At 39.7% G+C, this 26,673-nt stretch overlaps 1 protein-coding gene and 1 long non-coding RNA gene across 10 annotated transcripts in view; one reads left to right on the top strand and one right to left on the bottom strand.

The window, feature by feature from the left end:
• RIC1 (RIC1 homolog, RAB6A GEF complex partner 1) overlaps positions 1-17,772 on the bottom strand; it is a 51,317-nt gene extending 33,545 nt beyond the window's left edge. For all 5 annotated transcript variants that reach the window (XM_063321438.1, XM_063321439.1, XM_063321440.1 and 2 more), the window contains exons 1-3: positions 17,628-17,772; positions 5,734-5,841; positions 1,093-1,169 (exon numbers count right to left, since the gene is read on the bottom strand). In XM_063321438.1, the coding sequence (XP_063177508.1) occupies positions 1,093-1,169; positions 5,734-5,841; positions 17,628-17,768 (326 nt within the window). In that variant the 5' untranslated portion in view covers positions 17,769-17,772. The remainder of the gene's footprint in view (positions 1-1,092; positions 1,170-5,733; positions 5,842-17,627) is intronic.
• Positions 17,773-18,537: 765 nt separating this feature from the next.
• Positions 18,538-26,673, top strand: part of LOC134508951 (uncharacterized) — a 56,323-nt gene continuing 48,187 nt past the window's right edge. For all 5 annotated transcript variants that reach the window (XR_010069187.1, XR_010069188.1, XR_010069186.1 and 2 more), the window contains exon 1: positions 18,538-18,798. This is a non-coding gene — a long non-coding RNA (uncharacterized LOC134508951). The remainder of the gene's footprint in view (positions 18,799-26,673) is intronic.

Here is a 26,673-nt window from a genome sequence, read left to right on the forward strand (position 1 = left end):
GAAATCATCTACTACTTGCCAAGTCATTTCTTCCTATAAGCATTTGTAAAGGAACAGAGATTTAAAATTTAAATGCTTGTGAAGACCTGATTTTTATTTTTTTTTTTAATGTTCATGGTTAAACAGTGATGGTTTAAAAACATCAAAATGTTTTCCTCTTACATGATGTCATAGCCTATCCAATACTTCTGACAGATCTCCATTTGGAGACACCTACCAATCAAGTTTAACTCATTTTATGAATAATGAAAAAAAATAAAATTAAGTTGACTGGCACTATCATATGATGAGTTTATATAGAAAGATATATTAAAAAAAGGAGTTTCTAGCCAATGAGAAATCAATTATTTCTTTGGACTAACTGGATCCGATCAATGATTACAGATTCTGCATATCTAAACACACACGGACACATAAAAGTACAGACCTTGAGGTTTTAATTTGCCCTAAACAATTTGCCAATTTTGACAAATCCTATTAGAAGTCAACTGAGTCAACCAGAAATACACACAACATACAGTAATATTTTAACACATAAAACATATCTTATATTCCTTATTGTGAATAACAGAATGATAATGACAACATAACACACTGCGACTAAAATACATGTATATTCTTACTAAAAATGGTTCATATTCTTTCAAAAAACATTGATAACTTATTCCCCATTTGTTTCAAAAATCTTGAAGTTATTACAAATTTGGGGGGCGGAGAGGGATCTATTAAAAATTACACCCTAACAGTTCCTAAGGAACATGACTTACTCAACTGAGTTACTCAAAAGGGATTATTAAAGCTTGTTACGTACCATGAATTCAACAGATTACCTCAAATTATAAAATTAGGCAACTGTAATCCTGATATGTAAGATTTTGAGAGTTTACAAGATGGACCTAAGGAACCTTACCAGCACACAGCAAACGAATTAGACCAACTTCTCCTCTGAACTGACTGTAACTCTTAGGAATGGTGCTTCATATACTCACTAAGTTTTAAAACATACTTTGGAAAGAAATACTTTTTATCTTAAAATCTGCTTAGGACTTATTTTTCCACACTGGGAATGCAAAGAAAGTTTAAAATACTTACTTGGGATACATTGGCTCATAAAGATACTTGTCTCTTGCTGATGGGATTTCAAAAAATAAGATGTATCCATTTGCAGTCTGAAAGAGAAACGCTGGTAAGATATACATCTAGCCTCTGCATGAGCAAAATCTATACAGACTCTTGTGATTTCTACCTATGTCTCATGTATTGAGCACAAACATACACTCATACCAAGTTCTAGATATATCAAAAAACTGTGCATTGAAATTAATTCCAGATAAAATTCATACTAGCCCTTAAAGCCCACTAAATAGATCACTCTGTAGGTAGAAAAATGGAAAAACACCACTGTTGATCTATGTGTCCAGCAGAAATTTTCCTCCAATTCATATAAATACATTAAACCAGACAGCTACATCAGATATTTAGAACCTGGGCACCTAATTCCTACCAACAAAGAGAATTAATGCAGAAAGCATCAGGTAAGGAGTAGAAGGTAGCAAGCCTTCAGAGCAAGACCTCCGTGTGTTTGAACACATATGGACGCTATGGAATGCAAAGAAGCTAAGCACTGCCTCTTAGTGTTGGTCATCCAGGTAGCTTTCAAAAAATCCTCCTGTCACACAGTATCTTTAGATACCACAACATCTTTTCAAAATCTTCTGGTATCTGAAAAAAACTCTACCACAATTCAATCTCTACTCATATTCTGTCATCCTGGGAGACTGACTTCAAACTATGATGCTACTGAGAGAACAAATACAAGTCTTTTAGTTACCACATGTTCCAGTCATGACTAGAAGCTGACCTAGCGTTGATATAAGCACAGGAGAGGCAGACAACCAATAAGGTTAGTTGTCCAAAGTAGTATGATTTGTTTAAAGCACAAATTTATCCTTCAGGCAAATCAGCAAACATAGTTTGGTTAAACAGCGTTTCCATCCAAACATTTTAATATGGGCTGGGCATGTACCCAAAGCTTTATTACCGGAGACAAGAAGCACTGAAATGAATGGTTTCAAGTTGCTTTGCAAGGCTGGCTTCCTTTTCTTTGAATAAAGGAAAAAGTAACACTCTTGTTAGCTTAATTCATCAGTTCACAGATGCCACGTTTTTCCCCAATCATTTTCCTTTATCATGAAAGAAATTTGTGTTTCGGCTTCAAAGTCCAGGAAATACATTTATTCTTATTCAAAGAGAGTATCTTTCTCATGCAAGAATAAAATTCAAACCATAACAGTGAACTTGAGGCAGGCTGAAAACAAATGGAAGCTCTTCTATGTGCAGTAATATCATGTTCAGGTATTATGTGGTAAGGAAACGTGCTCATTTCTACCATCTTTACAGGTTCTTTCCATTACATCATTAAATATTTAACCTTAAGTTATCTTATCCTGGAAGGAAAAGTAAAACAATACTGTGAAGTATCTTTATACTGATATTAAGGTACAAAGGGCCCTACTAAGCACTATTCATAGCAGAAAGTTGCTATTGTTACAGGTTCATTTCTAAATAGAACCTCAAATTCCATGAAGAGCTGGATGAAACACAGAAGCATTCAACCGTTCGTTTCCTGCAAATTGATCATATTCTTTCACATAGGTTTCTACATTGCTTTAGAAATGCCTGTGTTGCAATGAAACTTAGTAAAGGAACCATCACTGTCACCCTTCCCTGATCATTCTCATGTCTGTCAGTCAAAAGTATAAACATGCAGTACCTTACAAGGGACTTCACTACACAGTTTCTCATATACTACGAGGTTTAATAAAGCGCTGCATTAGCTATGGGAATGTACATTGAAGAGCAGTCTATATCAGAGGACTGCCCGTAGCAGAGGAAGGACTGAAATGCCTTGTATATTTCTCTGTATTGAAACATCTTGACCCAATTCAGGGGTTTGTTTAACTACCTTGGGTGTGTGCCCTAATCCAGACAACAATATATTTCCCAATAATACTGGAAAAATTACAAATGCAGCAATGAAGAGAAGAAACTACAAAATATCAGGGAAAAAAGATCAGTTTAGAAAAATGTGCCAACTTTTGCTGTCTAGCAATAGAAGATACCAGTAGAAAAAGAAGTTAGAATTGGTGAGAATGATGACAGTGTGAGAACTGCTTAAATTCGTTTAACTGCATACCATTAAATCTATTTGAGGTATTTTATAAAACCTTATATGCCAGACAAAAGTTTGCCTTCCGTAGAAGTAATAATTAACTCAAAGCATGTGCTGCAAAGTGATTTGTTTTCATAGATATGCTCTGAACACTCTGTGAGTCAGAAACAAAAAACACTATATAACACTACTCTAGTGGACATTAAATCCACACTACCCTCCCCATCATTATATCAGTTTTAAAAAAAAACACAAAAGAAAGTGAATGTACCACTTGACTAATAAGTGCATACTAAGTCTTTTGCTCGCCTTCTTAAAAAAAAGTGCAACATAATTTTATTATTGCATAAAACTACTACAATCAAGAAACTCAAGAGCACAGGTAGTAACAGGTGAGAAACTTAACTCAGCTTTCAAACTAGTATTTTTAGCTATTGTGCGGGACTTCAGAAGTTAATTCAGTTCACCAAAACTAGTAGTACAAACTACTATTTTCTTAATTAATAACTGGCTTTGCTATTATTGCTCCTTCACTTGTACTTGTTATTTCGTTTCTTAAGAAAAAGGCACAAAGAAGGGAGAAAATGTTCATTCTCTTGGAAAGAAGTTCACAGTTTTACTTGGGCATAAAAGTATCATGCATCAGCAGGAACACCTTCTTCATTAACCACCCCCAAAGCTGCCTTTCCACCCTCTCTCTCTATAACAAAAAGACCAATATTTGTAAATGTGGTCTTTCAGTAGGACTCCTTAACTGTTTCAAATTAAACTTCATATATATTCCAAAAGCTTACTAAAAAGCTTGCAAAACAGAACTGGTGTTAAAACCAGCATAACAAACATGCTTGACCATATTATTTGTATATATACACCTAGGAGACACAATACAAGCATAAGAGACAAAGACTACTAGAAATCTCATTACACTCATTTTATAAACTGTTTGACCATTTTGACTTTTTATTTGTAAAACTTAAGTTTACAAACTGAGACTTTATGGGCATTTGGATTATGACATTATTTGCCAAAAGGAACACTATCCATTTAGCTGCAGAAAAACTTGAAAGTACAGTAACTGAAGTGGCAGAAATTAAAGCCAGCCTCACTGTCAGCTAAACCATAAGGTCTCTTGAGCAAATGGATCCTAACATCACAGAAAAAACATAATATGCAAAGTAATCCAATATAACAATCTAAATCTCTTTTGAACTACTGCATAAAGATATAATTAGAATGTGTTTGGATAGTTTACTTGTAATTATATGCTGTATTATAAAATTGAAGAATTCTTTTTTATTCTTAGTAAATGTTACAGAACTCTCCTTCCTGCCTTTGCTGGTAACTATTTGCATTTGTTAACTGAAAATATAATCTGACACTAACAGAAATACTTTACTGCATTAATTCCATGAAATCCTTTTAGGTGATTTAAACATGCTAAACCAACTTCTCAGAAAAGTCTACCCCTGCATTACACACAAGAAAATGGGAGCACAGGAAGTTTAGCTGATTTAGAGTCACAATGATATTGATACAGACAGGAACTATTCCATAAACCATCTGGTATTTTCCACTAAGATAACAGTATCTGCTTGGTTTAAAAACTACAAAGCATTACAGGCATCATTTTAAGCACAAAAGATGGTTTATATTAGGAGATGAAGTCAGTGTACCAACAAATACAGCAGCTGTCATTCAGTTTGTAATTCCACATAATGAACTTCTAATGGGAAAGTTTCATGATTTCTTTCTTTTCTTCAGCACCTCCTCACAAAAACATTTTAAATACAATAGCCCTGATTTTAGAAGTTAGAAAGAGAAACTTCCCCAATTTAAGACCTGGTCCTAACGTAAGGCCTGACCTAAGGTCACCAAGAGTATCATCACGTATTCTAACTCCTGTAAACTCCACTCTACTAAATGTGCACAGTAATTTTTAAATGCTGCTGCTGAAATAGTCTACTTTACTGCTGTGAGCACAGCACCAGCTGTGAAACAAGATTTTATTTCCATGTGAGACAAGATCTCATCTTTATCTTTAAGACTCTTAAGGGTCTGTGTATCACCTATCACTGCCCTTGTTTCTGTGTTACCAGCGTCGTGCAATTTTTTTTAAACACCAAAAGACACTGCACCTTAATAAAGCCACAGTTTCATCTTGTTAAGACCCACCTTTCAGAAACATCTATAAATCCCATTTATCAAGCTAAATATGCTTATGTCACCTAACTCCTCAATTATTTCTTTCATTCACATGTCTTTAAATTCCCTTATTCTTTGGGACCAGATTACTAAAGTAATAAGATGCTGGATCAGCCCTACAAAATATACCCAAACATTATTTTAATACAAAGAACTGCAGTTCATTCTTCAGGGGGAAAAAAGTAATAATGAAAACCACTAAAGGAAGCTTCTATCCTCCAAAAAAACCTTGGTACTATTATATATTTTCACAAGATAAATAGCAATTAAATGTATATACAATCTCCAAGTTTGTATAAGCAGAGAAATTGGTAACATAAAATAGTTTAACCATAGTAAGAAGAAAAAACCCTACTTACTGAAACAGCAATCATGGTGCTGTCCGGCCGCCATTCTGCTTGTTTATAAGGTCCAAACTGAGAAGCTGCTTTTGATAGCTCCTTGTAGCTTACAATTAACACACTGGGCTGGAGACAAAGAAAAAAAAAAAAAGAAATTACATCTCATTGCTAGAAGGAATGTTTGTTATATTGTGACATATCTGTGAATAACTACATTTCCTTAAGAGCAACAACATGTTTCCCTTGAAGAGGGAGGTTCAAAAATTAGTCCATATTTGACAATGCATTACACAATGGTGCTTTTAAAGGGAGTTTATGCAGAACCCCTGCCACTCTGTCATTCGTAATCTCACTCTTTCAAACCCAGGACATTTAAATAAAATACTTCATTTGCCCAGAAAGGAGTCATTACAGAATAGAGAAGTAGTTTCAAGTCAGTCAAATGGTGACTGATGCTTAAGATGAAAAAAAGTATCTCAAGCAGGCTCCTACAATGTCAAATTAACTAGGATGAAATATTCTATACAGAGTATTTGGTACAATCCATTTGCTTAGTTTCTACTGAATGCATGGACATTGTATTAAAACAACGATAATCAGGAAATCTATTTTATATCTCCTCAAGAAAAAGTTGCCAGAAATTGTGCAGAAAATCCACCTCTAGAGTTTGCTGAAAAGATTTTGCATAGGGAAGCTTAGGAAGAGTGGGCTTGATGAATGGACAGTAAGGTGGATAGACAACTGGTTGAAAGACAGAGCTCAGAGGGTTGTGATTAGGGGCACAGAGTCTAGTTGGAGGTCAGTGACGAGTGGTGCTCCCCAGGGCTCAGTACTGGGTCCAGTCCTCTTCAACATATTCATCAATGACCTGGATGAGGGGACAGAGTGCACCCTCAGCTAGATCGCCAATGACACAAAGCTGGGGGGGTGGCTGACACACCGGAAGGCTGTGCCACCATACAGCGAGACCTGGACAGGTTGGAAATCAGGGCAAAGAGGAACCTTATGAAATTCAACAAGGGCAAGCGTAGGGTGCTGCACCTGGGGAGGAATAACCCCATGCACCAGTCCAGGTTGGGGGCTGACCTGCTGGAGAGCAGCTCTGTGGAAAGAGACCTGGGAGTCCTGGTGGACAACAGGATGACCTTGAGGCAGCAATGTGCCCTTGTGGCCAAAAAGGCCAATGGCATCCTGGGGTGCACCAAGAAGAGTGTGGCAAGCAGGTGGCGGGAGATCATCCTCCCCCGCTACTCTGCCCTGGTGAGGCCGCACCTGGAGTACTGTGTCCAGTTCTGGGCTCCCCGGTTCAAGAGGGACAGGGAACTGCTGGAGAGGGTGCAGCAAAGGGCTACCAAGATGATTAGGGGACTGGAGCACCTCTCTTATGAAGAAAGGCTGAGGGATTTGGGTCTCTTCAGTCTGGAAAAAAGATAACTGAGGGGGAATCTTATCAACACTTATAAATACTCAAAGGGTGGGTATCAGGAGGATGGGGCCAGGCTGTTTTCAGTGGTGCCCAGTGACAGGACAAGAGGTCACGGGCACAAACTTGACCATAGGAAGTTCCACCGAAACATGAGGAGGAACTTCTTTACCCTGAGAGTGGCAGAGCACTGGAACAGGCTGCTCAGGGAGGCGGTGGAGTCTCCATCTCTGGAGACATTCAAAACCCGCCTGGACACAATCCTGTGTAACCTGCTCTAAGGTGACCCTGGTCTGGCAGGGGGGTTGGACTAGTTGACCTCCAGAGGTCACTTCCAACCCTATGATTCTATGATAAGATGAGATGTACCCATTAGCATCTCTCCTCCTGGGAATGGAGAAAAGCCCTGGGGTCATGAAATCCAGATGAAGATGTCAGAGGCACCAAGTCTTCATTTCCTTTCATGAAAGTAGTTGAGAGCTGTGACACAAAAACCTAATGGAAAGTTACCCTTCCTTGCTCCAGTGTTCAGAAACACTATTCCTACCTAAATATATTTAAGGACAGTTTGTACCTTCTTGCTCTCGAACCAATAATAGCTTTCAGCTTAGATAAAAATTCCCGCTTCTGATACTCTCCACCACTGGGAGGTGAGGACAGAGAAATATGTGCATACAAATCAGTTAGATGACAACTGTAATTCTTCAGCCTTCAGTTAAATTGAACAAGCCACACTTTTCTTTTTGTAAAAGTTTCCGCTTACTTTCCTAACAGATGCTCTCCCTGACTTTACCAATGCCAATTTTTCTTCAGAGTTGTAGCAGCAAACTCTGTACCAAAAAGAGCACGCTTCTCCAGTCCCTGGAAGGGAACCAAAAGGCAAAAGCGTAATCTCTCTTTTGGCTGAAAATAATCACGAAATCACTTGGCAAAGCTTGTCATCCACCACTAGGACTACAATTGATGGCAACTTACTGTTGTTCTTAGCTTACTTGCTCAAATGGTAGAAGCTGGTACAACAAATCTAAAAACATCAGTTCTACCCAGATATTGGCAAATAAAATTATCTAACATCAAACAGATAACTAAAAAGCCTTGCAGAATCTTATTGATTGTTCTCATGAACTACACAGTCTTTTGCTGCTTGGCTTAGGCCCATCTTAACTACCTTAGACAAACAGAGAAGAAGTGTCTTGTGACAGTACAATCCTGGTAATCTGCACCATTAATGCAGATTTGGAGACCAATCTTAAAGCACTTGTGTGCCTCAAGCATTTTAGCAGCAGGCTAAAAAACGTTTTAGAAGCTCATTAATGCACAATTTTCTTTCTATATTGCTTTCACAGAACATAATGACAGTATTTATACTATAACACTCTTGTGACATTTATTCACGAGAATGCTGCTATTACACCTTAGAACCTGGAATAACAGTCTGCATGCACAGCAGCTATAAAATTCCTACAAATTGATTTCTAGACTGATCTCATTTTGTGCCTTACAGATGAGGACAAAAGGAGTTAACATTAAGAGTGCAAGCAATCACATTTATCTTTTTGCAGTTTAAGTAGCTTCTTTTCTTATTAGAAAGCAAGCCCACTTCTATTTTAATATTCACAAAGGCTACCTAGCTAATGGTTCTCTTTATCAGGGAGTGTAATGACAGGGTGAGGAGTAACAGTTTTAAACTGAAAGAGGGCAGATTTAGATTAAATATTAGGAAGAAATTCTTTACTATGAAGGTGGTGAGGCAGTGGAACAGGATGCCCAGAGAAGTTGTGGATGTCCCTTCCCTGGAAGCGTTCAAGGCCAGGCTGGATGAGGCTTTGAGCAGCCTGGTCTAGTAGTTGGTGTCCCATGGCAGGGGGGTTGGAACTAGGTGATCTTTAAGGTCCCTTCCAACCCGAACCATTCTATGATAAACATTTCACTGATGCTATTTCTTTCCACATACTCCGCAACCCAAAAGTGTTATTGAATATGTGAGGAAAACTCTAACATACCAACTCTATCCCCCTGTTTACAAGCTTCCCACAAAAGTGTGAACTGCTACAACATTAACAAAGCTAGAAGGACAGCTTCTTGCATCCTGCTCTGCTGATGCAGGAGAAAGATAAATGGTCGTTTTATATCTGAAGTCATTTATTACACGTGAAGTGTTCAAAGATGTATACTGGCACAGTTGTATGTTCTATAAACAGGAGTGTATCAGCCTAATTTTAGTTAGTAGACCCAAGCAGAGCAAGCCACTAAACACCCATTTTAACAAAAATAAGGGCCTAGCAAGCACAATACTTTCATCTGGTTAGTTTTAGATATTTAACTCACAGCCTGTACAGAAATACTAGGGATTTAGAATCTATTACACAGAACTTCCTCTAAATCTTTACATTTGTTTCTGTTGGAAAAACCAACTCTCCATGTCAGCTTCAAGAAAACTCCCTATTTTTTTCCTCTTCACACCTCTACATGCAGCTACTAAAATTATATAGAAATTGAGTTAAAAACAACTAATGAAACATGCACGCTGCCTTGAACGTGCTAAGATATTCATCCTCCTTCTTCATGCTGCTTAAAATCTGACTGCTGTACATATTAATGGTAGAGCCACTGTTTTTGGAGGAACTGGTAGTTCCAGAACCATGGCAAGTGACCTAACAAAGAGTTGTTTAGAAAACAAACAAAATTTGTCTACAGAAGTAAACACCTTCTGTTTTTAAGGAAGAAAGGAGACTAAGGATGAAAGGAGACTAAGGAAGAAAGAACCGAGTAAGTAATTCTTTACTCAAATTGCAACTTAAAGCTAGCAAAAGCTTCCCAAAACAGTTAAGAAGCATATCTGGCATTTCACAGTGTGCTGCAGAGAAAACGTAGCATTTTGATATAGTACCTTTTGCCTTCCAGGAGGAATGTAAGCTCAGGCAAAACACAAGCTGCCACTCACAAACAGAACAGTGGAGGTGAATGCTCACAGGAAAACCAAAGTGGTGAAAAGAAGAAAAAAAAAAAGAGGGTAAAAAAGGAAGGAGAACCTTAAAAAGAATATAGTAGTATCATTACCAAAGAGTAAACAAATTCTCCAGTGCTCTAGTTAATGCTACTGAAAAGAGAGAAAGAGAATATCTTGCTCCCACAGTTAAATCTACTTTATCGCCTTCCCTTCCTATGCACCACTCAGCTACACCTTGGCTACCCTTTCAGAACAGCACCTTTCGCAGAAGCTCTCACTCTGAAATCTTTGCGCTTCTTAACAATGCCTTTCTAGCACAAAACACGCCTGTTTTGCAGATATCAGATTATGACAATATTCACAAGAGACAGCTGAAAGCAAATGTGTTTTGGATGAGCAATACTGAAATAGAGGAATTGCAGTATTTATAAAACAGTAAGGTAGCAAGCCAGCTTTGTGAGCAAAGACACCTAACTCAAACTACTTTAAAACTCACTTTTGTTTCATTATTAATTGTTGTTGTGCAATAACAATTCCTTTGGACTTTCCACTAAGAAAGATGAGCTCTGCATCAACAGCAGGACAAAATACCTAAGCAAACAATTTAAAAAACCAACACAAAACAAATCAAACTCATGGTGAAATAATTTAAAATTGTTATTATTTTACTTAATTCTACCTGACCAAATAGACCATCTTTCGCATTTCCTTTTTTAAGCAATAACTCTGAGCTGCACAAGTAGTCTCAGAACACTGAACCACATAAAGTGGTTCCTATGAAGAAATCTATCAAGATACACAAATCCTGAAGGAAGCTTAGACATGGGATATTACCCCTCTAAACACAAACATTCTACCGCATTTGATGTAAATGCAAATCAAGCAGACATTTAAACCCTAAACTAAAACTTGAATGTTGCTCTGAGCAGGCCAACTTTAAATCAGACAAGTAGTACAGACTTGAACAGCAGCCCTCACAGAAACAAGTGTCCGTCCTAATTAACATGCTCAAACGGCTTTGAAGTAAATGACACGTTAACCAATTGGAGAGAGGTACAAACATTGCTCGTTTGACAGAATATAAAAGAATGAAAAAATTAGTTTTCCTTAATTTGGATTGCATGGTTTGACTGCTGCAGGTTAATGACAAACTGTGCATACAGTGGATTTAACAAGTTAATCAGGTCAGCAAATACAACGGAAAACTACTGGACTAAGTTTGAGAAGTAAACACCTAACAGCATCTATGCATTCAGACACTGAAACTTCTTAGTGTTCCTTCATGTTTAGTTGCTCTCTTACCATTAATTCACTTGAACCCAGAAGGAAAGAGAGCAAGACAGGAACACTGCCACCTATAGTCATGCAAAAAAATCAGTAAAAATATGAAGTAATACTCTTGCCCAGGCCTGTGGATGTTCCTGTAAGACACCATCACTCCCATAATTTTTATGCAAAACAAAGAAGTAGTTATTATATCCGTATTAAATATGAATAGCAAAATTGTATCTTTGCCTAATTTCTAAGAATGTTGCATCAACTAGTTGATATAGTCGTACTCAAGTTCTTATGCACGCAAAAAGTTAAAGGACTTCTTTAAAACACTGATAAAGTTGCACTGAATCCAACTATTTCTGCCCAAATAATACCCAAGAACACTGGGAAGTTCTGAATGTTTTGTCTAGCCTATCCACAGCCAACACATTCAGCTCTGAACTCCATTTTTTATTTTGCTTTTATTTATTGTAGCTATAAATCCAAAGTAACTTGAATTTTAAACCCAAGTAAATTTCACAATCCTTAATGTGTCCTTCTCTCTTTAAAGATTCTCATCCTTAATGCCACTAGTTCACTATTACTAATTTACTTTCCAAAGAATTTTTTATATTTAATTATAGCTTTCAGACACTGAATATCTGGAAGGCTAACAGCCTTTTCACAACTGTTATGTCTACCAAGAAGATTCTTGTATTTGCTGAGAACACGCAACAGTAGTAGCAGCTGACAACATGGTATTATGTATGGGTTTAGGTTTTGTAATGGAACATCAATACAGGAGCCTGCACGGCCGTAGACAACTGTTAAAATCCTGATATTCTCATGCCCTAACAATTTAGTCTTCTAGACATCAAAAATTAACCTCATTTAGAATCAAGAGGCAATTTATTTCAAACACACAAATGTTCTGTTAGACAAATGCTTCCACACTTCATTAGGCTATAGGCACAAGACAAAAATCAAAACCACCCTGTTCTGATGAGCTTCCAATCTAAGTGACAAAGAAAAGGCTTGGCGAAAACAAAACAAAGGCCTGGTGACACTGTGGACTTTATTTTGTCATTAGATTGTCTGTGCTCCACTTTAAAGGCTGAAGCTTTGTAGGCTTATAAACTAATAAATCAGAAAGGTAAGACTGAGAAAAGAAAAGCATGAATGCATGCATAAGGAAGAAGAAAATTCATTAGTAAGGACCAAAAAAACCAAACCACCACAAAAAGCCATTTTGCCAGTCACAGAGATATAAGGTGGTGACAAAATAATTTCTAAAAGCACGGTTAATTATAAAAACATAACTCCTTAATTCCGCAACTGGAAAGCTTAGAATCAGCAGAGTATCTATCCAACAAACATAGCAGACACAGCCCCCAATACTGTGCTTCATGTAAGCTACTGTGAGAGATTTCAAAAAAACGAAGTGCAGCAGAACTGTCAATCGCTACATCTTACAAATGAAAGTTAACCTATAGCTCAAAACTGTTGCCAGTAAGAAAGGCCATATTCTATAGATCTTCCCTGCTCCTCAGCCCCATGAATTGCCAAGTGCTTAAATCTGGATTAAATGGAATTGTGTGTCATGGATAACAGACTCTCTAAACTCATCTCTGATCTTATACTGGTGAACAACTCTGTTATGTGCAACTAACAGTAAAACCCCATAACCTGAGGACGCTTTTCTCTTCATGCAGGTAACTCTGAGATGTCTTTCAGGGGTCATTACATTAATACAGGAGACACTGAAAACTTGGTAAGGCCTGCTGAATATGTGCATGACAATTTTACATTTCACATGATAAATCCATCAGTCCAACAGGTACTTCTCTTTTCATTAATTCTGTAATCACAAATACTTCTTTATAATAGAAGCAACAGCACAACTGTTATGGTTATCGACATATAAAAAGAAAGGGCCTTCTCAAGCAAATACCTGATGGCTATGAGTAAGAGGTTAGCATCTCAGGGCTTAATTACTAAGGAAAAAACACAGCAGAAGAGGCAAGACATCTTAGTTTGCACTGATGCTGTGTCATATTGTTCACAAAACACAATCCCAATCATTATAAAGACGTCTGTTGTCCATTTTGCAATCAAATTTCAGATGAAAACACAACAGAGATTGTTTCTAATCCTATCTAAGAAAAGGCCACATACAACAATTCAGTAAGTTATTCTGCTTACAGTTCTGAGTTGAAAGCATAATCCTGAAAGCGTGCTGCAAACATTTTATTTTCTTTTAATGGCCACCTATAATAAAAAAGATTACATGAACAACTGCACATTTTTTTAAGATATTTATTCATACATCATATGAACTATAAGCACTGTTGTCACAAGTAATTCCTTTCATAGCATGCCAAAATTCCAGGTTATAGAGACCACTTCTCGAACAGAAGCATAGTCCCCTCTTCTGTTGTATTTGTTTAAATAATGCGTATACTTAGATTTAAAGCACGTATCAAGCTCAGTTCTAATACTGCAACAACTAGGGACTGAAAAGCTTGTAAGAGTGAGTTATGAGAATATATATATAGACTTATATAGACTTATTCAGCATTTAGAATGAATAGAAATTATTTGACAATCTAAGATTCTGACATGCATGCTTTCCCATAAACTTATAGCTCATACGGATAATCTGATCCAACATCAGACCATCATAAAAAAAAAAACCAGGAAAGTTTAAAAACAAGGGTAAATGTAAATCAAAAGCTGATAAGCACCTAGGTAATTAAAAAATGCTCCTCAAAATGACTGGTTGGGGCAAGCTACTTGGCTTCAAAGAGCTTACGAAACTGGTTTTAACTGGCAGAGTCACAGCAGATAGCCCAACACCCTCCAGTAGTTTTCATTAAATATTCAAGGCTAGTACTTATTCCTGTCATTGCCACAAGTTTGTTAAGATCAAATAAAGGAAATGCTGAACTATATTTATCCATATAACTTACATCATCAGACTATTCTTGTGGCAAACAATTCACTCTTCAACACTGGGTGGGGGGTGGGGGGGGGCGAGGAAGCGGGGGCGGGAACTCCACTCATCTATCACACCTCTTTCCTCGGTTGCATACATCTTCCCTTAACACCTACAGCCCTGTGGGCGAATACCTAGAATTCCCTGTACCGCCTCAAGCTCTTATTTCATGAGATAACCAAACCATTTTAAAATTAAAAGCCACTACTGTTAAAGGAGTAATACTTTCAACGAGCCAACTACAATGCTCCTTTGATCCCTTCATGAGCTGAAAAAAACCCAGGCATCTCTTTGTTCAGCAAGCTCAACAGCCCCGTAAAAGCCACCACTAGTCCACCAGAAGGGCCACTAAAACACAGGTGCAAGCAGGAATGATCACAACACTTAGGACTGCACATCTGCCTCATGAAACCTCACCTTTACTTCCCAAGTCAATCTATTAAACAGCATTTACCTCATTTTAGCATTTTAGAAAGTTTCTCATTTCAAGCATCCAAGTACATAACATTTCCAGAATAAAAACATTGATAAACTTCCTAATGCTGTCGGTGAAAACAGTTTCACTGGCTCTTAGTGTCAAGGAATCTTTTGAAGCTCCTAGGCCACAAACAACTTCTGATTTAAGAAAAATACTTGAAACAGCAGTCTTCAGTGGGATACATTTAGTACAATCCATTGGAGTGCAAGAAGAAAATATGTTTTGTACCGTTAATAAATAAAGTAAAAATTTAAAAATGTGTTTATTTCAGCTAACTGTATTCTAGTTTTTTCTCCTTTTCAAACACTGTAGCAAGCCTCCTAGAGAAGCTGTCAATGCCCCTAGCCTGTCAGTGTTTAAGAGGCATTTGGACAAGGTGATTGTTGTAGGTCCCATCCAATTGAAATACTTTATTCTATTTTTTAATTTCTATGTTGTGTATGCTTGATAATGCGCATACTAGCACGGTAGCACAGGCATGTAGTTCATAAATAAATAAATGTACACATATCAGGGGTGCGAGATCAAAAATCTTTCACCAATACTGGTGCATAAGCAAAAACGTTCACCACTGATCAGGGGTCTTTCTATCCACAATCCAATCTTTCCCTACAAAATAACACGTAAAATAGTCACCGACTTTTTGGCCCAAAACCACTAACAGAATTCCATCTGTTTTTACCCACACCATTTACCCCAGTTTCTAATCTTAATACCTACACTGTTTCCAAACCAGAAAACAATACACACTTTGGGATAAACTTTCCTTAGTTCCATTAGTTCTTAGCACATGGTAGGTGAAAAGAAGCTTTAAACATTACCACCTCACTTGAAAGAATATGTATACTGAATGTAAATTCACACGTCTGAAACTACTTCAAAGGGCTCACTGTTCCTGAAAAATTCAAAACAGAACTTCACCAGCCTCATCACCTCATTCTTACATGAAACATTTCATATATAGTTGAGACAGTAATAAGTCATAACAAGAACATAAGGCTGAAGGCTTTTCTACTTCAAGAAATTGAATTAGTTCAACCTGACCAGAACTTAGCCTTGCTCCAAAAAAGGTACTTCTGACAAATTAAAACATTTGATAGAGTGCAATAACTTTACTTTGTTTTACAAAAATCCAACACATGATTTTAAGCATCACCTTCAAAAACAAACCAACCAAACCCAAAATCCAACAAAACAAACAAAAAATCCCCACCCATGTGCATAAAAATAATGCAAGAAATTCTCTTAAAAAATGCCCTTAACAGAAACCTTTGTCTTACAGGATTTTGCTAACAGCTGGATGTCCACAGAGGTGGTGAGATTGTAACATACTTTTTAGTCTAAGATCAGTCAGTGATCAAGCCTGGCAAAGTCAGCACCCTCCTCAAAAGCAGCCATTACATACTGAATTAAAATGTATTTAATAATTTTTAATGACCTGTAAGTTTGCTCAACTTTTCTGCATCGAGTGAATTCTTTCAGTGCTCTGTCTGTAGCCAGTTATACAACATTTCAAAACAAGTCCAAGCACGTAAGTTAATTAATGTTGTCCTCAGGAACATATATAAAGTAAACTACATTCTAGACAATGGCACATCTTGAGAAGCACTCTACAAGCCTGTTCTTTTTTAATGTATCTTCCTGGAAAATAAGATCAGTTGTGCTCTGTTGATAGACTACAACTATAGGTTTAACAACTGGCAAATGCCAGAAGACCATACACTTTATCAAAGCTATGTGCCACAAACATAAGAAAACAGAGGCCACACGATGATATTCACACAGCGTAGTTACCGGGCAGATATGCCCTAATTCGATACTTGCATAGGTTAAAAAACAGTATCAGCACTCCACCCAGGAACTAATGAATACCACACACAGAGCATAACACAAGCTAAAGTGATGAAATCTCAGCATAACTTAAAACAAGATTTTAAGGCTATGACTGCCATTTGATACCTTTCAGCAATAGCTTTCTAAAACTGGATTGTTGGTTTTCTCCTGTAATCCGAGATGAACTCTATAAATTACCTGGAGATCGAGGTATTTATAGACAGATTTAGGATCTAATCTAGGCAGTATTTAAAAGGATCCATCATCAAAATTTAAAGTCAATACCAATGTCTCATTAAGTGCATCAAATCAAACTGACAAACAGCATTTTTGTTGCCACACTAATTCAAAGTGAATTAAAAGGAAGGCATTTAATGACAATTATTCACGTAGTCTCAAACTGGATATTGCTAGAGCAGCAACTTCCATTCAAAACCCATGACAATTCTTCTGTTTAGGGCTGCAAAACTTTTCGTTTTCATAAGAAAAGTTTGTGAACTTCTGTGTTATATCATTACACAGAATGTTATAGTCTGTCTGTGTTTCAAAAACATATTCCATATCTCTTAGATTCATACATTCTTTTACATAAAACAGAGAACATATGAAGGCAGAAGACATGTAGCATGCTTGCAAAAAAGGCATTGCTACAAATATGCCTTATATTAAGCTTATGTGCTACTTAAAGTCAAAGTGAAAAAAAAAAAGTTGGTCAGAAGTCTCATTTTCAGGAATAACAGGTGTTAACTCCAAGTAGGTTGATCTTACATATTTTCTTAATGCTACATTGCTATCAGTAAACACCGTGCTTAAATGCTCAGATTCACTTAAATAACGATGTATTTTGCAGGCTTTAGTCCCAAATTTTTCAACCCTTCCTGACAGGAACAAAAAAGAAAAAAACCCACACATTTTACATATGAGAGGGCTTTTCAGCTGGGAGAGCAAAGTCTGCGGGCAGATGGGCATGGATACTCACTCTGCAGTACCAGATGCTTAGCTGAGATGGGGATAACACTGCGAAGAAAGCTCTCTGGGGATCCGTCTGGATGTGAAGAGGTTGCTCCAGGGACTCCAGGGGACACAACAGCCTCTTGGGCCAGCCGCTGAGGAAATACATGGCTGTAGATTTCCCTCTCCCCGGGGAGAGACGCGGGGCTCCCAGCTTACTCTAGCCTATGAGGGGGCACGGCGGGGACATCAGCCGAAGGGGAGACGCAGGAGGGCTCGCTGTCCGCTCGACGGCTTCCACACGACGGGCTCTGACCACCGGCCCGGAGCCAACCACGCATAATCACCAGCAAAGCGACGGGACCCCTCGACTCAGCGGGGCGGCCCAGGTCTCCCCGCCGATGGGGCCCGTCGCCCCCAACCGCCGCTGCTGCTCTCGTGTAGGGGGGAGGAACGCGGGGAGCGCCGGAGACACCGAGGGCAGGAGCGGAGGAAGCGAGTCCCGGGAGGGGAGAGAGCCAAAGCGGGCCGCGGCCTGAAGGAGGAGGAGGCGGCGGCGGGGGAGGTGGCCGGTCACTGCTCCGACCGGGCCCACGGGAGCTGCTCCTGCTGCAGCAGCGGCTCCTGTCTCCTGCGGGTGCCTCGCCCGCCCGCTCTCCGTGTCTCTGCTGCTGCCACCACCGCCGTCCTCGTCGTCGCCACCGAGGCCGCCGCCGCCATCTCCCTCCTCCCCGCCCTCGACGGCGTCTGAGCCCCGCGGCGGAGGGCGGGGCGGGGCGGGGGCGGGGCGGGGCCAGGCACGGAGGCGCCTATTGGCCAGGGCGGCGGGGGCCTCGTGGAAGTGACGTCAGAGGCGTCCGAGGTTCCCGCCCCGAGAACCTCCGTGTCAAGGTTCGGGGCGAAGCATGCGCGGGGGGGGGTGGGGGGTCTGCGCAGGCGCGCAAGGGCGCCGGTTGGGCTGCTGGGGACTCAGAGCGCCGCGAGGGCCCGGCCTGCGTCGGGGTTTGGTGGTGTCGGAGCCTTTGCACAAAGTAGGTCCCTCTGGCACCCCGCCTGCGGCTTAGGACACGAAGAGGTTGATGAAGTGGCGGAGGGATGCCACGGTGGGCCGCTGTAGGCGACGAAGACAAGTCTGGCTGAGGAAGACCTGTGAGTCACCAGCATGGACATTGCCATTAAGGCTGTGTTTTGCAGACAAGGTGAGCGCAGGTGCAGGGAACAGTTGCTCATGCACTGTGTGTGCATCGTCATGGGTTTGGTGTCAAGCTTCTGCCAGGTGCTGGCACAAACATTTCTCCCAAGTGATGAGTTGCATCAAGAATCTGATTCATCTGAAAAAAAAAAAAAAGTCTTTTTTTTTTCCTGCTGGGTTATATCTCAGCCAAGGCCTGTGCCTTAATCTTCTTTCCAAGGCTGCCCAGGTGCTTTTATTCACGTATTAATCATGGAATAGTTTGGGTTGGAGGGGACTTTGAATCAAAGTCATCTAGTCCAGCCTCCCCTCCAGTGAGCAGGGACACCTTCAACTAGATCATGTTGCACAGAGCCCAGTCCAACCTGACGTTGAATGTTTCCAGGGATGATGCATCTACCACTTCATGGGCAACCTGTTCCAGTATTTCACCACCTTCATTGTAAAAAATTTCTTCCTTATATGTAGTTTAAATCTTCCCTCTTTTAGTATAAAGACATTACCCCTTATCACAACAGGCCCTGCTAAAAACGCTGTTCCCATCTTTCCTATAGGCCCCCTTTAAGTACTGAAAGGTTGCAATAAGGTCTTCCTGGAGCCTTCTCTACACCGAACAACTCCAACTCTCAGGCTTTCCTCATAGGAGAGGTGTTCCATCTATATGATTATTTTTGTGGCCCTCCTCTGGACTAACTCCCAACAGGTCTATGTCTTTCCTGTGCTGAGGACTCCAGAGCTGGACGCAGTACTCCAGGTGGGGTCTCAACACGAGCAGAGTAGAGGGGGAGAATCACCCCCCTCAACCTGCTGGATGCACTTCTTTTGATGTAGCCCAGGGTACAGTTGGCTTTCTGGGCTGTGCTGTTGGCTCATGTCCAGCAGTACCCCCAAGTCCTTCTCAGCAGGGCTGCTCTCAATCCCTTCATCCCCCAGCCTGCATTGGTACGGGGAGGTTGCCCTGACCCAGGTGCAGAACACTGCAGTGGGCCTTGTTGAAGCTCATGTGGTTCACATGGGCCCACTTCTCGAGCCTGTCCAGGTCCCTCTGGGTGGCATCCCATCCCTCAGGAGTGTCAGCCTCACTGCTCAGCTTGGTGTCATCTGCAAAGTTACTGAGAGTGCTCTCAATCGTGCAATTTAATTGATGAAGATACTGAACAGTACTGGTCCCAATATGGACTCCTGAGGGACACCGCTTGTCACTGGTCTCCATCTAGACAGCGAGCCATTGAGCACTACCCTCTGGATGCGGCCATCCAGCCAACTCCTCATCCACTGAACAGTCCACCCATCAAATCCATATCTCTCCAGTTTAGAGAGAAGGATATTGTGGGGACCGTGTCAAAGGCCTTAGAGAAGTCCAGATAGATGATATCCATAGCTCTTCTCTTGTCCACTGATGTAGTCACTCCATCATAGAAGGCCACTAGGTTGGTCAAGCAAGACTTGTCCTTATTGAAGCCATGCTGGCTGTCTCAAATCACCTCCCTGTCATCCATGTGCCTTAGCATGGCTTCTAGGAATATCTGGTCCATAATCTTCCCAGGCACAGAGGTGAGGCTGACAGGTCGGTAGTTCCCAGGGTCCTCCTGTCTACCCTTTTTAAAAATGAGTGTGATGTTTCCCTTTTTCCAGTCGCCGAGGTCCTCATCTGACTGCCATGACTTTTCAAATATCATGGAGAGTGGCTTGGCAAATGCGTCAGCTAGTTTCCTCAGGACTTGGATGCATCTTGTCAGGTTCCATAAGCTTATTTATGTTCAGGTTCCTCAGGTGGTCTGGAACCTGATCTTCTCTTACAGTGCGGGGGACTTTGCTCCCCCAGTCCCCATCTTCTGGTCCATCAACTCGAGGGGTGTGGGAAGAGAGGTTGCCAGTGAAGACTGAGGCAAAAATGTTTTTGTGTACCTCAGACTTCTTGTCCATTTTTACCAGTTTGCCAGTCTTGCTTATTAGGGGGGGTACTCTTTCTTTGACCTTCCTTTTCCGGCTGACACACCTGTAGAGGCCCTTCTTATTATTCATTGTATCCCTTGCCAAGTTCAGCTCCAGTTACACTTTGGCCTTCCTGAGCCCATCCGTACACAACGGGGCAGGTGCCTGTACTCTTCCCAGGATACCTGTCCCTGCTTCCGCTGCCTGTGCATTTCCTTCTTGCCCTTTAGTTTGACCAGCAGGTCTTGACTCATCCATGATGGTCTCTCTTGCCTTCCTCTCCCGATTTCTTACACCTGGGGATCAAGAGCTCTTGCCCTTTATTGAAAGTGTCCTTAAAGATCTGCCAGCTCTGTTCTGCTGCCTTGTCCCTGAGGGCAGTTTCCCATTGACTAACTCCTTGCAGAGCTGGAAGTTTGCTTTCCCAAAATTCAGGGTCCTGATTTCACTCTTCGCCTGACCCACATACCTTAGGACTGCAAACTCCTGTGAGAGTTAAGAGCACAGGAGCATGTAGTGTGAAGGATGAAGAGTAGAAACTAAAGCTATAGCTTTAGATGTAGTGAATGGGGCTTGTTAGTCTCCTCTTGTAATTAGAAAATACAAGGAGATGGAAGAGAACTAAAGGTAGATGTCCACACTATTCCAAAGGCAGTGCCTGTGTTGGAAAGAAATATCTACCAGTAGAAATAACCAGGGAAGTTTACTGAACCAGTCGCCCAGCACTACTTGCTAGAGGAGTTTCTCTGGCTGAGCTGTCTTGAAACAGGTCTCACTGCATGCTGATTACCCAGTTCCCTTCAAAGAACGTGGTCTGTCCCCTCACCTAAGGCCTGCTCTCTCCTAGCATCTTTCTGATAATAAATTGTTGTTGTTACCATACGAAATACCACGTTCCAGCTGAAATATTTCTGTCTGAACACAAACACAGGAAGAGAAGTGAATTACAAGGATGTATATATTGGAATTCAGACAAAACTGTAATATAACTTGAAAAAAATTATCGTAAAGGAGCAGAATAACAAGATATTTCATACCCTAGACTTTTAAGTATGCAACTGGAAAATGTGTTGTCATCAAATTCCCTGCTGTCAGATAGATGCCAATCAGTGCCAATCACTACAAGCACCCTTCTTGCTATAGTCTCTTCTCTGAACTCTTTTTGGCCTGCTTTTTTGATAGCTAGAATTCTAAACTAGGAAATGGAAATAATATTCAGGAGTGTAGCAGCATCTCACTTACTAACTCCCCTTCTATTCCTCATATTAGGAAATGAATGATACAAAATACATCTTGAAGAATAGGTATGACTTTTATAATGATCCTTCTTCTGGATTAATTACATTTTGCCAAGTGCACCTTACTTGATGAAAGTACAGAGAAATTTCTCAAAGAAAGTCCATGAAACAATAAGTAAGGGACCTGCATGTCTTTCATACTTCTTGTAGCTTCTTTAGTTAGTGCTACAGCATCCTAACACACGTGAACGCAGAAGAGGCAAACATGCTTCCAGCTCTTCTTGTTCCTGTGGAACAATGCGAGGTTGTATGCTGAGAGCAGCATTCATGAAGGAAACGACTATTGCTGTTAATAGCAACTACACTGTAGGGTTTTTTTTGTAACTGTACATTGTGCAAAAAGTAAAGAGACTGAAGTCTTTGCAATGTTTGTATGGTTGCTATTGTTACTTTCTCTGTGGAGAGACACGAGGCACACAATTGAAATGAGAAATAATGGTGGTGCAGTGTTTCGTTAAAAATGTGACTATCAAAATCCTCAAATCAGTGATATGAATATGATCTAAACTATGTCACTTTTGGTACAATTCTGTGGTCTGTATCAAGAACATATTTAGATGCCTAGATTGGCAATTTGGTAATAACGGACTTTTAATAGACAAACGTAGGCTGTTTGTACTTGGGTACAAAAACACAAGCACATTTTTCAGTGTTGTGGTATGGGAGTGTAACTCCTAATACCCTGGGACGCAAAAGTTGTGTGGAAATGAAATGCACAGAGGGGACTAAGCTCACGGAATTTCTTGAACAGATCTGGCAGTGGCTACCAAGGCACAATTACAGGATATAGCAGTGAGACTATGATAACAAAGCTCGACAGAGTTGTGAAAGCCTTTTATGCACAAAGGTCCGGTTGTCAGTTGTCATCAAGTTCACCTAGTTGAAGATAAGACTTGCTTGCAGCTGCCTACTCAGTGACAGTCCTATTGTTTTAGAAACTGCACTCTTGAGATAGCTGTGTCCTGAAAACGAAGAGCTCCTGCAGATCTGTGGGAGCATCCATGCACATTAAAATATACAAGCCTAGATCCTTAAGTCTCGATACTAGCAGGCTCGTGAGAGGAAGGAGGGGACACTGCTGGTGGCAAAAGTAGATCCAGAAGGGTAGGTATTTCGCACAGTTGCCACTGTTAGACTCCTGGCATTGCTTTGCAGCTATTGCCATGTATTGTCATTTAGATTATGCAGCTAGCTCTCACCTAATCTTATGTCTGCAGCTGTTGCATGAACAGTTATTTTTAAAAAAGACCCTTCCCCTGACTATTATTACTGCCAGCAACATAGCTCAAAGGCAAAAAAACTTACAGAAGGACTTTTAGTGACGCATGGTCATAGTCAATGGCATGAAGTTTTTGCCAGGCTGCTTTAAAATGCAGGTATTACATCATATAAACCATAGAAGGTGTGTGACAATGCATGAGCATCTGTGTTGTGTATATCAAAATATCTTTATTCAGTCATCTTGTCATCTTAAAATTGGTTATGAAACAAACAAGTCAGGAGTATTCCTGTGAAGAGACTGTTAGAAAGAAGGGGAAGAACAGTATATTCTATTGTTACTGCAAAATCAAATTCAGCAATCTGTGCTTATATATGGTATATGACCTGAAATACTGGGACAATGCTCATTTACAATAGCTAGACTCCATCATTTTACCATACAAAACAATCATTCTGGAATAGACCAGTACAGTTCTTTTGGATTAATCATTATAGTTCTACTCACTTTAAGTCAAATTATTTTTTTATTTTTATACCCTAAGCTAAGGTTAAATAGAGTAAAAAGGTAATTCTGAGCAAAGGAAGTGCAAGTTATAAAATTAATTGGATACCCTCCACCTGTTTTTCCCAGTACTCAATTATTCACAAATGGTCACAAAATCGCTAGTAGCTGGCAGAAGTAGCTTTCCTCAAGCATTCAAGAACCCAAACCTAAAATTTGCAAGTAAGTTAGTAAATTTGCTAGTGAATTTTGGAGTGGATATAAATATTGCAATAAAGTTGTAGTTATGGAATCAAATAAATTTGGGCCCAAAATACTTTATGTTTACTCGTCTCCGACAAAATAGAAAGGGAAATCAAAGCAGAGCTCTTACCCATACATTAACAGTGATACATGATATATAAAACCACACATGAAGGTAAAGGTAGAAAAATATTTGAAAGCTCTGAAAGCAACTCTTATTACTTAATGGATTAATTATTGTCAGTGTCAATAAATATATGTGCCAAAATCATGGGCTGTCAGATTTAACATTGCTACCACAACATTTGTGGAAGATTTGGGTTCTTTGGAACAAAATCCTTATAGAAAGAATCCAGAGGACTTGGTTTCATAAGTGCTATAAATTCAGTAGGACATTATTTTTAAAAAAAATTCCTCCTCAGTAAAAATATCCTTAGAAATACATTATCTTCTTTCAGACTTTATTATCTGGGTTTCAGTGACTGATGAATATGCTCTTAGTTTCAAGAGCAGCCTACCACTGAAGTATTTGCTTTGTCCGCACAGTTGCTTTGCCAAAAGCCATTGTGGTTCCTGAATATGTCTAGAGAATTGCATTCATTGAAGACGTTTGATATTTGATACAAGGAAGCCAGAACATCCAGAATCACAGATAATTTTTAAAGTCTTGGCTTTAGGAAGTACGTTTATTCTTTTAGATTCTGGGGCATTCAATGCAGCCTCTTAAGGAAAGCACCAACATCATGAACAAACTGACCAAAGCACCATGCAAACTGCCATGTGTGGAAAGAAATGAATTAAGGTTTTTTGGGGTGACGGCTGCAAGTTTTTACCAGGTAGCACACTCTATCTGAAGTACGGGGTGCACAGTACGGTTACTATACATTACATGTAATATACATATACATTACGGAATCGTGGGCAAAATGGTTAGAGAGATAGTTCTTGGATATGGAAGCTTTGGTAGGTAGGATGACCTAGACTTGTTGTATTTTATACATTTAAATCATTGACTTTACTAGGTGCTTCTGGAATTTTGTGAACATTTGCTGCATTGTATCATCTGAAACTCACAAAAGTGCACTTGAATTATATTGGTCTACATATTATATTGATACAAGTTACCCATAAACTTGTGTTATGGATACAGTGTTATCTGTAATAGATCATGCCTTGAACAGTAAAGAACATACATGTTGGAGGCGGGAGTCTGATCTGGTAGGCTGTTGGACATCATCTGCAGCATGGGACACTGCCTCTATCCAAGAAGTAGAATCATGACTTACAGGTGTCAAGATGCAAAACACATTTGCAAGTATTTTCTTGAGCAGATACAAGGGACAAAGTAAAAAAATAAAATGAAAAAAGAAAAAAATACAATAGAGGGATTTTCTTGTATGTGATTAGTTAATATTTACCTTAATTTTGTCTTCTGTGTCTCTTCATTGTAGGCATTTGACTGAGATGCATATTAAATAACCTCTGACACTGTATTAAAGTGCCTATAGCATTGTCACTGCCCTCTGCAGGCTTGTATTTGGTAAGCAAAGACAGCTGTAGCAAATCCACTTTATTTTGATTACGTATTTATACTGGTTGAGCTAGTTCTTTTTAAATATTTTGCTAGCAGTTCATCATCTGAACTTTGGAATTTTATTCCCAAGCTGCTTGGAAACAAACACAGAGTGCTGTAAGTAAACATGCACAAAATGTTACGCGAACCACTTGTTTCAAGAGCCCGGTTTACTCTCAGTTTGTGTGTTACAGCCATGCAGCATCCTGAACGACAGGAATTCCAGTTCCCATCTCTCTTCCCCTTAGGAGCTCATCCCTGTCTATACTGACGTGGTTGTGTCTGAAAGAAACAGGCGATCAATTCAGTTTTTACTTCTTTGTGATCGGTGACTACAATGAAAATAAATCAGCTTTTTTGTAAGGCCCTTGTGTCAGACTCAGCCAAGTCGATACTGAGGTAGAGCTGTCCCAATATCCCTAAAATGCAGCTGCAAGTACAACTGAAATTGTCACTGTCAGAGAAGGCATCATATTTTTTAACTCTTTCCTGTTCACGTGCAATGTAAAATAAATGGTGTTTGAACTCATGATGTTTTTTCCTGTTTGTTGGTGATCTGTTGCAGACTTAGAATATCTTCCAGTTGCAGGACAAAACTGGGAAATCATTTCTCTCTTGATAAATTACATGAAAACTGATTGCTCATCCCAAATCATCATTGATTAAATGGTAACGGTAACCCATTCAATGCAAGAATTATCATCAGCATAAAGCAGAGCCTCTTCTTTTCTGTATTTATGGGTAAATTGCTCTTCATGCCTATTCCGTGCACATCAAGCCAAAATATGTTTTCCAGTCAGGAGTCTCAGAGCAGTGAGGACAATAGTATCCAAAGAGTTCTGACTTCTGGTCTGAGACCATGCAGGGACACCTGTGTGGTCTCTAGGAAGTCACCTAAGCCTCTGTTGCTAAAATCTTGCTAATAATATGAGCCTCACCAAATTGTTATGTATGTAAATTAGTTAAGGAGACAGATTTCAAGTTTTTTGTCAAGCAGAAGCATGTACTTCAGCTGAAGATCTGAAGGGGCAAAAGATGCAACATCAGGACTAGCTGGTAATATACACGCACACAAAAAGTGTGAATACTGTCAGTTATATTCTTAGATGG

The sequence above is a fragment of the Chroicocephalus ridibundus genome, chromosome Z (assembly GCF_963924245.1).
Source record: "Chroicocephalus ridibundus chromosome Z, bChrRid1.1, whole genome shotgun sequence".
Taxonomy (NCBI): Eukaryota; Metazoa; Chordata; class Aves; order Charadriiformes; family Laridae; genus Chroicocephalus; species Chroicocephalus ridibundus.